The sequence below is a fragment of the Oryx dammah genome, unplaced genomic scaffold (genome assembly GCF_014754425.2).
Source record: "Oryx dammah isolate SB20612 unplaced genomic scaffold, SCBI_Odam_1.1 HiC_scaffold_1, whole genome shotgun sequence".
NCBI lineage: Eukaryota > Metazoa > Chordata > Mammalia > Artiodactyla > Bovidae > Oryx > Oryx dammah.
This window is the reverse complement of record NW_024070185.1, coordinates 24,993,845-25,009,761: the sequence shown is the minus strand read 5'-3', so window position 1 is coordinate 25,009,761 and position 15,917 is coordinate 24,993,845. Positions and strand designations below refer to the sequence as shown.

Below are 15,917 nucleotides of genomic sequence, written 5' to 3'. Positions count from 1 at the left end.
TTGCTTGGACCTCTTTATTTTGGAAATATTAAGGATATGAGGTATTTTTAGCCAAGATAATTCTAACTCATGCAATTCAACCCTAGTTTAAAGTTTTCTAGTTATTACATGCATCTTTATCCATATCTATACCAGGAGGACCAGTGAGTGAAAAGCATAATTATCTCAATTCAAACAGTTTGACTTAGCCATAGAGAGATTTTGAAGCTCTTATATATAGTTCCAAGAAAATTTATGTGTGTATTTCTAGGAGAAATGAAGGATTCCCCTCCCATAATTGCATGTAAAGCTTTCCCCCTCTACTCAAAAAAAAAAAAAAAAAAAGCTTCAGTGAAGAGGTGGTCATGAAAAACAGCTGTGAAATAAAAGTATTTTTTAACAATTTTAAGAAACATGTTGATAGTCAGAAAAAAATTCATTCATTTTTTTCTGGTTTCTGATTTTTACCCATCTTCTGTTGGAGTAATATTTTTGGCCTATTTCTTATTATTTAAGAGCAAAAGGCCATTCTACATTGAAGGAATTTTGTAAAATTGATGCCTTTTCTATGTCTGTGTTATTTTAAAACATCTAATACAGCACATGTATAAATGTTGGGACAGGTGGCTATTAAAAAAGAGAGAGAAAGAAGTGGGAAAAGGAGAAAGGAAAAATAAGAAGTGAATGTCAGGATGCTGCTTTTTTATTACAGAGGTAATTAAACAAAGCTGTAAAAATTAAGACTGAGCAGAAAGAAAAATTTAAAAGGAAACTGCTTTAGGAAAGGTAGATACTCTAGTCTGAGGGTAAGATAGTGCACAATTGCTATGAAATTCACTGAACTCATTTACACACCTGGGATCAGAGCAACCTTTCTGAATTTTCAAGAGAAAATAAGAAGTGATAGTCTGAGAAAAGGAGTTAAAGAAACTCAATAAAATAAGTCTGCCTTCCCATCAGACATAGCAGAATCAAGCACTCAAGGAACTGTTTTCTAACTATAGATTTAACTGCCTAATAGTGATATTAAGGGCTTCCCTGGTGTCTCAGATGGTAAAGAATCTGCCTACAACGTGGGAGACGCAGGTTCAATCCCTGGTTTGGGAAGATCCCCTGATGAAGGGAATGGCTACCTACTCCAGGTATTCTTGTCTCGAGAATCCCATGGATTCTCCCATGGACAGAGCAGCCTGGCAGATTATAGTCCCTGGGGTCGCAAAGAGTCAGACAGGACTGAGCAAGTAACACTTTCACTCTTCTAGTGACATTAAACCAACACCTTTGTTGGTGACAATAAACTAACCTCTTTGTGTCCAAACTTAGAAGCCCCTAAAAGGGAAAACACAAGATGTATTTAGAACAGATAAAGTCTCATATTTTGGAATATCAAAAGAAATTTATTAGTCATTGAGATAGATCTTTACTTTTCCTGTATTATACTAGGATTGTTAGCCTCTTATTTGAAAGCAAAATCCCATTTAGGTAGCCACATTTATTCCCTATCAAGATTGGGAAGTACCACAGACAGCAAAAAGACCCTTCTGGACCTTATTTTTCTCACCCACTAGTGGGGGTGAGAACGTTATTTGTTGCATTAAATTAGTGATTTTCCAACTGTGCCTATAAGCTGTTGTTCCATGGAGTTGCTTCATTAAATTTCATTTTATATATTTTGAAGTATAATGGCACCCCACTCCAGTACTCTTGCCTGGAAAATCCCATGGATGGAGGAGTCTGGTGGGCTGCAGTCCAAGGGGTCGTGAAGAGTCAGACACTGAGTGACTGAGCGACTTCACTTTGACTTTTCATTTTCATGCATTGGAGAAGGAAATGGCAGCCCACTCCAGTGTTCTTGCTTGGAGAATCCCAGGGATGGGGGAGCCTGGTGGGCTGCCGTCTATGGGGTCGCACAGAGTCAGACACGACTGAAGTGAATTAGCAGCAGCAGCAGAAGTATCTTTAAACAATAACTCACAGAAAGTATACTCAAACATAAACTAATCTTAACTTGTTCAGGCTAAGCTAAATTGTAAAAATTGTTGTAGCAACAGTAAAAAATATTTCACTACCAAAGGAAATACTTTTTGCCCTCATTGTTAAGTTCTTCTATTAGGATCTATTTAAATATCCTAAGATTAAGGTGAACTATAAAAATTGTTAGCATTAGCAACTGCTTCTATGGAATAAGAATTTTCTCATTACTACACATATAAAACCAAAATAACTCAGAAATAAACAGGATGTGATAACCATTACTATAACCCTTAACGCCCAATTTTTCTGTTTACCAGAATAGCCTCACTGTTCTCACTAATTTGCTTTATAATTAGTCAATGTTATACATTTGAACTAATGAAAGACATCACTTACTCATTTCACTCACCAACAGCATCCATAGATCTCCATGGTTGCAGATGGATTCATCTAGTCGTTCTTGGGGCTAAAGAGATGGTTGACATTTAGCCTATTCTTTCCAAAATAATTTTTATGTTTTCATGGCTTTTTTCTGATTCCTCATGTACTAACTCAGAAATTTTGATAAGTTAAAAGACTTATGAAAACAATAAAATTCACTAATAATTTCCAGTTGCCACAGATAATCCAGTTTTATCTGTAGCTTATAACATAGGTAAGGATATTCTTATATGGTAGACACCTAGAATTCAGTGACTTAGCATTCTTGGTTTCCATTATTCAAAAGCAAGCCTGAATGTTTGTGACATGTAGTAACTTGACATTTTGCTGAGACAGGAATTTTAATTTCTCTCACTGTATGACCAACAACTGAGCTTACCTGGGGGCCAGCTACTCCATCCCAGAAAAGCTGTATTGCTCTCTGTTGGTGTCGTTTATACAGTCACTTTAATGACGTGATAAAATACTTTGTTTCCAGGCCAAAAACAGTCTCAAAAAGGAAGCCAGAGCAATGCTTATAATGAGAAGGAAGAGAAAGTGGAGTTAAAAATTTAATGACATTTAGCTGAAATGAAGACTGTTTCTCACTGGTGCCTCAGAGCTATGGCATCTCATCAAATACTATATACACATATGCTATATGTTTTGGTAGTGGTCCCAACATGGGCACTCCCAGAAGTCCAGAGGCATGTCACTTCTGGATATCAGAGATCTGGGCATGTTTAACTTGCAAGAGCCTGGTGGGCTACATTCCATGGGTCTCAAAGAGTCAGACACGACTGAGCACACTGCTTCACTGATTTAACACTATCGTTCCTAAGATGCTTGTAATCTTACCAAATATAAAATCCTTGTACTTGCCATGCTATAATCATAGCTTCCATTTTACAAAAGAGAAAATTGTGTGTGTGTGTGTGTGTGTGTGTGTTGTTGTTGTTTTTAACACAGTGCCTCCTGCTTTATGCAACAGTTTGTGTGATTGTTGCTTCTTGGTCGAAGGGTAAAGTTGATCATGTGCCCAGAAAGTTTCCAAATGTATGCCTGTGGTTCAGCAAAAACTAAAAAGGCATAGTTTTAGTTCCACTAATAAGCACCTTATGTTTTCTGAGTGTCTTTCAGTGTTAAAAAAAAAAAAATCTACATTTGGCCATACATATCTCAGTCTAGGAGACTGGTGAGACTGTTAAGGCTGTCTGGGGGAAATTATGCAAGACATTGTTTGTGAGAAGATCAGAGAACCACCTTTTCAGATTTTTTATTTTTTTTTTTTTGGCACAGACTTCTGCTTTTCTCTCCAAGGCAGTAATGAAGAGGGCTTAAATTGGCAAGGGTTTTGTAAGCGAAAAATGCTCTCACTCATCACACTATCATGGTCACAGTCATTAGCAAACAAATCTGTTTTTTGCTGAAACTACATCCAGATTCTCCCTCCCCTCAAGAAATTCAGAGCAACAGTCCTAAGCAAATGCCCAAACTTGTATACCCCATGTTGCAGTTCTTGGTGAGTTCAAGTGGACTTTTTTTGTCCAGCTCCATTTAATTTGACAGCGAATTGCATAAGTCACCCCTGGCCATGGACCAAAGTGTGAACAAAAGCTCAGAACTGAATCCTAAGGCAACTGAAATCCTGAGGCAAGAGCAATCTGTCTCGTGAGTGGCAGTATATGCAGTGGACGTGTAAAGCCCAGTCACAATCACTTGGTGACTGATTAATCCAGTGGCCATACAGCGGTTACCACAGTACCATGGTGACTAGGAAGGCAACTCTGGAGTGACACAGCTTGGCTTGAGATCCTGGTTCTGTCACTTACTGGTTTGAGTAGCCTTTGGTGAATTACTTGTCCTCACTAAGCCTCAGTTTTCTCATCCTCTGAAGTAAGGATAATAGCTACTTACCTCATAGAGTTGTCATGAGGAATAAATGGTATAATACTTTTCAAGAGCTTAGTTGACTGCCTGACACATGATAAGCACTCAATAAATATTACTGACTGCAGCTATTATGACTAAGATCACGGTTATGATAATGTTGATGTTACTTCAGAGAAACTCCTAAACTCACCAAAAAAATCAGCTTTCTCCTCCATGAAAGGAGTTGGAACTCTAAAATTGTATACGGGGCTATAACAGTAGTCCTCTGTTGTTGTTTTAGCAACAAGAGGCACAGATTCCTAGGAAATAGCTTCATGAAAGCAATTCATATTTATCAGATTTTTTTAATAAACATGACCCTGAGAAATTAAGATAATTAGCAACTCCTAAAAGCCCAATGTGTCATTATCTAAAATCCCCACTTAACCACTTAACGATCTGTGAGACATTGCCATTTAATCTGCTTAGGGTTTATGCCTTGTCTATCTCCAAAAAGGGAGAACTCCATGTAAGAGCTAAAAAGTGGTTTATTCAGTAAGCAGTTAAAGTATAATGAAATGTTTTCCTAGTCACAAAGCTCTTGTTTTATTAAAATAAGTAAATTATCTAGAGAAGTGACAACTTCCTTCTTTTCTCTCAACCTCATTTAAATATACTACTTTAAGAAGCTAATGAATAAGCAATTTAAAAAAAACCATTGTAAAATCTCATTTGCACTTTCATGCATTTATGATGAGATAAATAAAGCATAATTCTGTTGCTGTTTAGAGAGCATTGTCATACCCATCCCAGGTTTATAGACCTCATACCCATCATCAGACAATCCAAGACGATCAGCTCTAACTCATTCATTGGGACAATTCAGTTATTCCACCGAGCCAGCTCATCACTAATAATTATGATCATTTTGTATATGTAAAGTATAATTATTTATGCAGTTCTTTTAATTAACTTGTAAGTGAAGAGAACAGGTATTATCATCCTTCTCATTTTTAACTTCAATCTATCAGTTTGGCTTTACTGGCTTTACTAACTTTACTGAACTTCCCTAGGCCTTAGCTTTGCCATCTGTCAAATGAATGTAGTATTTCTGTCATAGAGTAACTATAAGGAATAAATAGGATGATGCATGTAAAGCTCCTTGCAGGATGCCAAGCACTCGACAAAATTCAGTTATTGTTACTGAGAACCAATCCTATAAAATGGCTTCTTGCCAATGTTACTTCTACTTGAAGTTTCTACAGTGCTTTCACATCCTTTATTTCTATTCAGTTTTACCTTTTCTAGGAGATCAGTAAGACAAAGATAATCATCTGTATTTACAGACAAAAAACTAAAGCCCAAAGAGGTTATGAGACCTGCTCCAAGTCAGGGTGGGCAAAGAAAAGCTGGATCATGAACCTAAGTGCCTCTACATCCAGAGACTCTCCTGTATCACATGAACTCTGATCACCCGATTGCTGCTGTTGCATGATGCCTTCAGCAACCCATGAGATCTGGTTTAAGCCCACTATAGACCTCCACAGCCAGCACAGCACTGCCAACCATATCAGTGCAAAACTTGGTACCCTGGATCTTTGAATTGACCACATATGCCAATTAAGCAAGCCTCTTTCTTGTCAGTGTAAATACTGATGTTTACTCAAACAATTAGCAAATCACTTAGGTCAGTATGAGAAGAGCTAAACAAAGTCCAGGGAAATATTAGTCCCATTTATTTAAAAGCAATTCTGAAATTCCATTCATTAATATCAAGAACATTTAACCATGGAAATATAGTTGTGAGGAAATTATGATATTTTGAATCAAATGATCAAAAACTCTCCATTAGTTGGTCCTATAGCAAGAAATGAATATATATGTTTAAAATGTTTTCAAATCCTGGACAATGAAGCAGGGTTCTTTTGGTCTGGTTCTTAAAGATACATGAATGTTGATAGGTACCATGTTACCATGTGGTAGGTACCATGTTGAAAAAAGTTTTTAACCTATTATAGAATGTTTCCTTGTTTTCTAGATCCTAATTTGCCTCTCTAAATGACAGGGATACCTGCAGTGTTTCATAAAGTAACCAAATTTCAAATAGGAGAGCTTTTGAGTTGAGTACCTAGTTTAGTGGTTTACAGTCTGTAGATCACAGAACTCTGAATTCTGTCCTCAGCAGCCGGTACAAACGGGACAGATAAGATAGAGTCCTATGAGATAGGTTTCCAGGCACTCGTTCTTCATCATGAAACTCTTGATTTCATACAATACTTAGATTTTGCAGAAGACCAATGCAGAAATCCAAATGTAATGCACTCAAAAGTCACTCAGAAAGAAAATTAACAAGAGTAGAGAACAGAGCTTGCATCTCCCAATTCCTCAGGGGGCCCCTGTCCTCATTACACCATGCTATTTTGCATTCTGCCACTCATGAGAAAGCAGATGCTTGAGTCTCTTCCAACTTTTTATTACTTTTCTCCTCCCCCATTATAAACAGTTGCTTAGGAAGAGATTGGTTTCTATTGCCTTGAAGTTGTTGAGAGATTACTCTCTTCTGTGCCAGACCCATTCCCACCACCCACAATTTCATTCATCTTTTTTACTGAGTACCAATCCTGTGCCAAGTTCTGTGCTTGGTACCATGGCAAATTCAAGTCAGCCAGAATCTGGACCACAATACTGCCCAGGGGAAGTTGAGTTGTACAGTTACGAAACAGCATGCTCTCTGAAAAGACACATGAGCCAAATAGGGAAGAGAAGATTGTTTTTAAAACTGTCATGGCTGTTTTCTGGGAGATGCCCAACAGGAGAAAGGTAGAGTCTAGCCAAGCAGCTTAGAAGCACAATTGCCATTCAACTATCTTCCTCGGTCCCAGGTCACCCAATCACCCCTGCCTGCCAGAGCAGCCAAACCAGTCTCTAAAATAGTCTGCCCTTCACACAGATGGCAGAGCTAGCAAAAAACAAGGAGTGGGACTAGAGACGTGCGTCATCTTTAGTGCAGCTTGTTTAGGAGTTTCTTTAACCTTGTTCATTTGCTTTCTTTCATTCAGGATGGTAGTTGTATTGCTTGCTTTTATGTTATGCACGTCAATGGCATGAATTCATTGGCTGATTATTTACTAATTGCCTCTGTGCAGAGAACTGTGTTAAAAGATAGAGTAAAGAACCAATATGGATTTTGTTCCATGGTGTTAAACTAAAGAAAACGTTTACATGGTTAAAAGTTAGTAGACAGTTAGAAGTGATGAGGGGAGCTTGTGCCTTGGGTGTTTGAAAAAGGAAGAGAAAATTGTCTGGTAGCACTTGATTTCACCAGGTGTTATGGACCTCACTGGGAAGTAAAGTATCTGTTGCTACGACAACAGTGAGCTGGACTGGAGCAGGCAGTGCCTGCAGGCAGAGAGAACTATTAGGAGGATAATGCAAAGGGGGCTAGGTTCCTGTCAGCGAGATACATTTGGCAGACGTCACAACTGGAAGAACTCAGTGTCTGTAGGGAACATGGGAAAGAGAGGAAGCAACGATGACCCACAGTACCCAGCCAGGGTGGATGGGAGAAGGGCAGTGTTCTGAACAGTAACAGTGATCACAGGAGAAGAGACACTTTGCAGGGGAAGATAATGAATTGTCTGAAAACAGTGAGTTTGACATACTGAGAGCACATCCAGCTGTCAGAATGTCAGAAATGAGGCTCTGCAGCCCCAGAGAAGAGGCAAGAGGTTGTGAGAGATGCATTGAAAGGGAGTGTTGAAGCCATGAAAGTGGCTCCTTATGATTCATTTCCAGAAGAACCCAGAACCTGGCAAATTAGATGCTCATAGAATTAATAGTTATATTAGGGCTTTTCTTGGAAAGAAAGATTTATCACAGTAAGTAAATTTCACACCTGAGTAGTGTGAGCCTGAATATGGCTTGAATTTTAAAGTCAAGGATATTGTTCTAAAATAGCTCCTGAGATGGTTTCATCTTTAAATGACACGTGGGGATTGAGATGACAGTCTCATTTCATCCATTTATATCATGCTTTCAAATGTTTCTGTCTTTTGCTTTCTCAGAGTTGAATTTTGTAATTTTGTTTTACTTAAATGTTCTAATTCCTGAAAATAGGGAAGCATAAAAAGGAAGAAAGGAAAAAAAAACAAATACCCTTAGTCCAAACACCAGGAACTAACAACTATTTTCAGTCCTTTTCTAGTATAGTTGTACACACATACATACACATATATATATAGACTTTACAAAAATGATTATATAGACAATATATACATGAGTTTTCTTTATATAGTGGATTACATTGTCTATTCTATTTTGTACTGCATTTTTTCAGTTGACATTGCATTTGAACATTTTCCATGTCATTAAAAAACGGTTCAAAAGGCTTCATGCTATATACTGCATACTATTTCTTTCTCTGAATTTGTCATGACAGGAAGCATTCTAGTGTCATTGGACACGAGCTATGAGAGGATGATCTGTGAGTCTTTCTTCTACTTATACCGCATGAGTTCATGGTGACCCCCTCATCTTCTCTTCTTCCTATCATGACCCCTGATTTGGGAGACTTTAGATGGAATGAGGTCACTGTCCTACATAGAAAGTACGTGAGCAGTCAGAATGGTGAAGGCAATGGAGAATGAATCATTTTACCCCCAAACCAACTGTTCACTATATTTTCCATTGTGATCATTTTTTAAAAAATTATTTTTGCCTCCTTCCCCACCCCCTCATGTTCAGACACGTGTCTGAATACATCCATATATATGCATGCACACACATGCGCATGCAAAGCAAGACCTAAGCATGGAAAGAAGAACTTCTCAAAGTCCCTAAATGACGTTCTTTTTCATCATTCTTCAGTAGGTACACTTTGTCTAAGAAAAAGATAAAGTGCCTTAAGAGTAAGCAGTAGAAAGTTGAGTTTAGGCAGCACTGCCTGGCCCTCTGTGACAGTGTGGTGAAAGGCCAGGGCCATGGCAGAAACCCCAAGAGAGAGCGGAGCCCGTGCACATGAATATGCATCAACAGGACTGGACAGAGCACCATTGTTTTGATATCTTTCTGTTTTCACAGGTGCCATGGAGTCATTTTATGAGTCTTCACCATGACCTATGCCATAGAAAGACAAATATAGCTATAGTTTTGCTGAATCCAGATTTAAAGCTTCTTGTTCAAACAGAAACATAATTTCTAAATCAGTCCAATGCGAAGCCCAACATCTTGAATTCTATAACTCCCTCTTTTTTCCCCTTCTTTTCTTCTAGCCTGTCTCCTTCAATATTACTACTTCCATTTTAAATATCATCAGCTGATAAATCAGTTGGCAGAGATCTGCAACAGTTCATTCTAATATTCAGAATGACAAACCATAACTATAAATCTTTCCAGGAAAGAAGGCTGCCATATACATTTGTACATTTAGATCTCGATCTAGGCATGAGAAAAGATACTAGGGTTAGTGAAAATATAACTGCAAAGTCAGTTCTATGTAGTCCTTAATTATCTACCATCAGACCTAGGTTATTAGAAGAACTTTGGAAGGTTGGAATTCTATCAAAAACAGTTCTTTTTTTTTTTTACTTTTTTTTTTTTTTTTTTTACTTTACAATTCTGTATTGGTTTTGCCATACATTGACATGAATCCACCATGGGTGTACATGGGAACGCATGTTCAAAAACAGTTCTTTTAGAAAAAAATTTTCCTTAATGATTAGGCAGAATTACTGGGAAGTGATCACATGATCCTAAAAAAGACAGGATTTACCTTTCATATCTGATTTCTTGTCAAAATAAGATCAAAATGAATAGGATGTTTCTGTATCTTGGAAAAACATGGAGAAAAGTTTAATGTTAATATTCATCCCATTCTTGTGTTCATTAAGAGTCTCGGGATTTTGAGCTTCCTCAAAAGGCATCATTCATTTTCATGAACATTGTTACTGAAGGGTAATGTACATACATGTACCATGAACATTTAATCATATAAGTGAATACCTTTAGCCATTCAAATCAACTAAAGAAAACTTAGTCATGTGAGATAACTAAATTAGTTCTCCAATGTTTGTACTTCTTGAGAAATCTACATTCAAAGATTCGTTTCCCATTTTCTCTCAAACTTAATTTTCCCTTACCTTTTAGTAATTTCTCCAGGAACTACCCTTTTTATTACTCCATCTTTTCCTCCTTATCTGTCATGATGTCCAGCCAGTACTATTTTTTTTCTTTCTGTTCCATAGTATACCTAGCTCACTGTTTCTACCCAAAAGCTCAGGTTTGCTAGCCATATTAAAATCACATGCTATATCATTCTGTATCAGAGCATAAGGCCAAAGTGAGTCTTAATATGTTCATTTTTACATAAACATTTTACTGAATATGGATATATAAATATATACTCACCCATTCATCCCAGATTAAAATACATGAGTTCCTTGAGTTTTCAGAAGAGGAAGTTGCTATCATTTGTCAGTTGTAAAATAAGTGCTCACGACCTACCATGCTTTGCCCCAGCAAATACATGACATCCACTGATTGAGCTCAGCCTCCCACTCTTGATAGAGAGTTTGTTTTATCTAAGATTCATGAGTCATAAATCTCCCACAAGTTAGGGGGCTCAGCAAGAAGAAAGTCTTGTCAATTGGAGGCTTTACTTGAAATCAGTGAGGTAGGTTCCTGTACTTTATTAGAGTCCTAAAGGCCTCTGAGGATATTATATGAATATATAATATCATATCTGGTGAATCCATTAATGGCACCCCACTCCATTACTCTTGCCTGGAAAATCCCATGGATGGAGGAGCCTGGTGGGCTGCAGTCCATGGGGTTGCTAAGAGTCAGACTCAACTGAGCGACTTCACTTTCACTTTTCACTTTCATGCATTGGAGAAAGAAATGGCAACCCACTCCAGTGTTCCTGCCTGGAGAATCCCAGGGACGGGGGAGCCTGGTGGGCTGCCGTCTATGGGGTCGCACAGAGTCGGACACGACTGAAGCGACTTAGCAGCAGCAAAGGCCTCTGAGGACTTTCACATAATATCATATAATATCATATAATATATATTCATATAATATCATATCTTGTGAATCCATTAGCCGTATAGCCTAAAATATCAGTTCTTCTGGCTCCTTTAATCTTTATCCTTAAATCTCACAAGTTTCCCAGGGCACCAGATATACTAACAACAGTCAAAACAATCACAACCACCACCAGTTAACACCATATCACATTTTATAGACCACCAAAAAAGATGTTTCATCTTTATTATCTCATTTTAACTGCCCTACCTTTGTTTTGGTAGGGAACATGCTTTTGTTGATAGTTGTCTACTGTGTTCACTCATTCCCCTTCCGTTTTTATTATAACCAAGTGGCTGCTCTCCAGATTTTACTCAGGTCCTTAGATCTGCCAAAAGTGCATTTATTTGCTAATGCACAGTACGTAGTATTGTCAGTCCCCAGGTACATACTCTTACATATAGCTCTCTCTTTCATCAGGAACAAGACAGTAACTATAAAATTGCTTGGTGAGCATCTGGAAGTAACATTAATAATGATGATCATAATGACCTCATAGGATGTATAATTGGGGCGATTAAAGAACATTTACAAGCTTATTGTGTCATAGTTAATGATGAGGTGCCAAGTTTTCTTGCCACCACCCTTTCCCCTGGTATTTCCTGCTTGGATCAGAGAACTAATTATAGTAAACGGTGCCCTGTCAAAGAACTTGCCCCATCCTCAAAAGGATGCTAGCATAAAGATATTGAACTGTTCTAGTGTTGTTTTTTTAGAGATGATTTATTAATGTTATTTTGCATTTGTCTAAAAAATTGTTTAATGTAATCATTTAGTGTTTATTTTATTGTGTGTACCTTCTACTCAGAGGGTTGGCATTATTGTTCCTAACAGTGACGGATACAAGCAGATCATGCCCTATGACATCTACCATCCCCTTCCTCGGTACGTAAATCAATCATCCTGATGCTAGAATTAGTAATTCAGTCTTCTGCTTCTTATATATATACTAGATTTTGTGTTTTTCTGTAAAAAAAATAAGATGGTAGATAGTATATTTTGCAATCCCTCCTGAACTTTGCTTTTGAATAACACTGGTCTGCTCAGACTGTAAGCTTGTCATTCAAAAACCGTTTTAAGATAGGGTTGGATTACATTGCAGTGGACGCAGTAATTCACTCTGATTAGATACAGTGTATGGGTTTATGTTATGTCTTTCTTTCACTCCCTTTGTCCTTTTCTGTGTTTCCTCTGCAATAGGACCCTAGTCATTAAAGCACTGTTGCTAACTGTTAAACAAACACTGCCTGAATTATTATCCAAATACCACAAATGTGAAATTCCAGATGTGGTATTACTCTGCATAGGGGTTTTGAATATCCTTCTTTTTGTTCCAGAGAAATTAATTAAATACAAAAAGGCAGTTTTTTCATATCCTTATTGTTCATAACATTTGATGGGGAGGGGAGTTTTGTTATTTTCCAAAACAGAATATTCCAGGTACTGCATTGCTTTTTTAAAGTACAGTATTTTCTAAAACTAGAAAATATCATTAAAGTGACTGAGAAACTTTTCAAAGAACTTATTCTCTTTATTAATATATTTATAAGAAAACTGGAGAAGCTGAAAAACATGCTAACTACTGAGCATATCGCCTGCCACCTTAGAAACAGACCCCCAGAGAGCAGAAATTAGACTTGAGGTTGAAGCCACCTCTGTGCTAAGCAAGACCTTTGCTCTCTTGTCCTCCCTCACTGAGACTTCAGAGAGTCAGCTGCTGTTTAGAACCCAAGGTTTAAGTCAGATCACAAATAGTTGGAAATAATCCATGGTGGTTTGCTCCATCTCAAACTAAGCAAAGCCCTCAAAATGATTGTACTTGGAACTGTAAAATAAAGCAAAGTTTGATTGAAAACCTTCAAATACTTTGAATTTAACTACAAAAAAGGGGACCTTGAGGTTTTTTAGTTCAGCTGCCCAGTGATGCTTCATTCTCCCACCCTTCACATCCACTCAGCACACATGTGTAAACACATATATTTACACAAATAGGCATAAGTGTGTATTTACTGCAGATGCTTCCCTCATAGCTCAGTTGATAAAGAATCTGCCTGCAATGCAGGAAACTCTGGTTCAATTCCTGGTTCAGGAAGGTCCTCTGGAGAAGGGAAAGTCTACCCACTCCAGTATTCTGGCCTGGAGAATTCCGTGGACTGTATAGTCCATGAGGTCACAAGGAGTCTGACACAACTGAGCAACTTTCACTCACTCACTGCAGATGCATTCCAATATATGTATACATACATGCATATATGTACACACACACACGTACATGGGCTTCCCTGGTGGCTCAGCAGTAAAGACTCTGCCTGCAATGCAGGAGACTGGGGTTTGATCCCTGGATCAGGAAGATCCTCTAAAGGAGGGCATGGCAACCCACTCCAGTATTCTTGCTTAGAGAATCCCATGGACAGAGGAGCCTGGCAGGCTACACTTCATAGGGTCACAAAGAGTCAGACATGACTGAGCGACTAAGCAGCAGCAGCAGCGTACATATACACGCACACACGTATAAACCAATGCAAGTGTTATCCAGGCTCTACTTAAATACTTCTAGTGACTAGCACGAAACTTACTTTTCACCATTTTAATGGTGGTGCAAAGAAAGGGGGCACTTGGTTAATGCTATATATAATTGTTTAGGGATTTTTTAAAAGTGTTTTTCACTGAGGAGTTACTTCATTCATCAGCTCCCTCCCTTTTTCCTATGCCTATATTGATAAAGACAATAAATGACTTAAGAATGCTGCTGTTGTATGCTTTTGCTGGTTTGATCCAGAACCAAACATGAAAAAAAAAATGGAATGAAAACAGAGAAATATCAATTTAACTGAACCAAGATTTCTTTGATTTCAACCCCCATATCTATAAAGTAAGTATTCATAGGACACATGTATCTGGCTGTGCAAAGCCCATGTGATTCAAGATAAAGGCATAGTTGGATGTCAGGGGTAAGAACATCAAGTTGATGTTTGTCCTCTAACAGTCCTCTTCAATTTCTTCCATGTCTATGATCTCTCCTGTTTATATTTCTCTGGTGTGACTAATGCCTGTCCTAGGTTAAACTTGATTTCTTATATATTCAGACGTCCCCCGCGTGCTTGAAGATGTATTCTCAATGGCAGATTGAGATGAACGCGCTTGATGTTTGTTTGCACCCTGTCTTATGCACTTTGGCTTGTCCATGCATCACAATGGGAGAAGACAACTAGGCGATAAACAGACTGTATTTCTTAGCCCATGTACTTCTGTTACTAAATTAATTCTGAAGTTAGATATTCTGCTTTAGTGATAAAGCCTTAGTAAATGGAAGCTATTTCTATGAATATTTCTATGGATATTCTTCTTTCTTAAGAAGAATAAAGACTCAAAATGTTTCTCTGAGGGCAGCTACTTACTGATCCAGACTTTGTGTACTGAAATTATTTAAATGTGTTTAAGACCACAAGTGTAGATACAAAACACAGTGAATGAATTTTTAATTGTTTTTTCTTGCTTTCAGTCTTTGACTATGATCATATTTGAATATAATTTAAGAACACAGTCTGATGAATTATCTTTAATTTATAATTAATTTTTGCAATTTTTCCACATAATCATTAATTTTGAGAATTTCTTAAACTAAATACACAATGGACTTTAAAAATTAAAAGCCAAAGGAGTTAAAATATATGACCTCATCTGTTATTCTTCTAGGGCAAGATTCTTGGATATATATATATAGTTTTTTTTTCCCAAATACTTACCTGGCCCCTGTTTTGAGAAATTCTAACTGATGTCCTCTCTGAGCTATTGTTATACTTTCTTTAAAGAACAAAGATGTTTTTCTTTGAAATTCCACATAATCCTATTATTATGCAAGGATTTGCATTATAGTTTTTCACATATAGAACTATAGTTAATCCTGGAACCATACTATAAATACCTGAAATAATATTCACATCATTTGTCTTTCCGTGATCACTGACAATGAAAAGGATACTTATTACTGTTTATGAAATTACACCATGGATCAGGTCCAAGTGTTGAGACAGAAATTAATCACTCTCTCTTCAGAAGGGTCAACTTTAGGGATATTAGAGTACCAATTAGGAAGTGTGCTTTTTATGGCATCTTAATGTTTTAAGAGATTAAATGCCCATTCAAAAGCATATTCCCAGTTCACTGTCAAATCGAGTCTAATGTGAATTGGTTCTTATACGTTCAGCTTAATTTTAGTCTGAATCAGACCTGTTATCCACTTCCAGCTCTCCAGAGATTTACATGGAGACAAATGAGAATTGGTCTCACCCTTTTGGAAGAGAAACTCTACAGAGCTGCTTCCTTCTATTGAAAGGGAACAGAGATTCTCCAAAGGACTAACCAGAGGGCCTCAGTTTCCCCATAATAACATTTTCTTCTGTGTCTCCTGGGGAAATATGCAGAGGAAAATATTGTATTTGGCAGCATGTTTGGGCTGTTGGCAGTGGAGATAACAGTTGTTGCCTAGACTTGAACAGTACAGAGAATTGTGGAGGAAAATTCTCTGTAAGTGGGAAACACATGTTATCCAGGCTCGTGCAAAAGAGAAATCAGGCTCACAATGCACGTGA

The 15,917-nt window shown here is 37.6% G+C and overlaps 1 protein-coding gene across 2 annotated transcripts in view; it reads left to right on the top strand.

Moving 5' to 3' along the window:
• The window catches only part of ADAMTSL1 (ADAMTS like 1), a 797,811-nt gene that overhangs the window by 531,351 nt on the left and 250,543 nt on the right, over positions 1–15,917 (top strand). For both annotated transcript variants that reach the window (XM_040238476.1, XM_040238469.1), the window contains exon 10: positions 12,160–12,210. In XM_040238476.1, the coding sequence (XP_040094410.1) occupies positions 12,160–12,210 (51 nt within the window). The remainder of the gene's footprint in view (positions 1–12,159; positions 12,211–15,917) is intronic.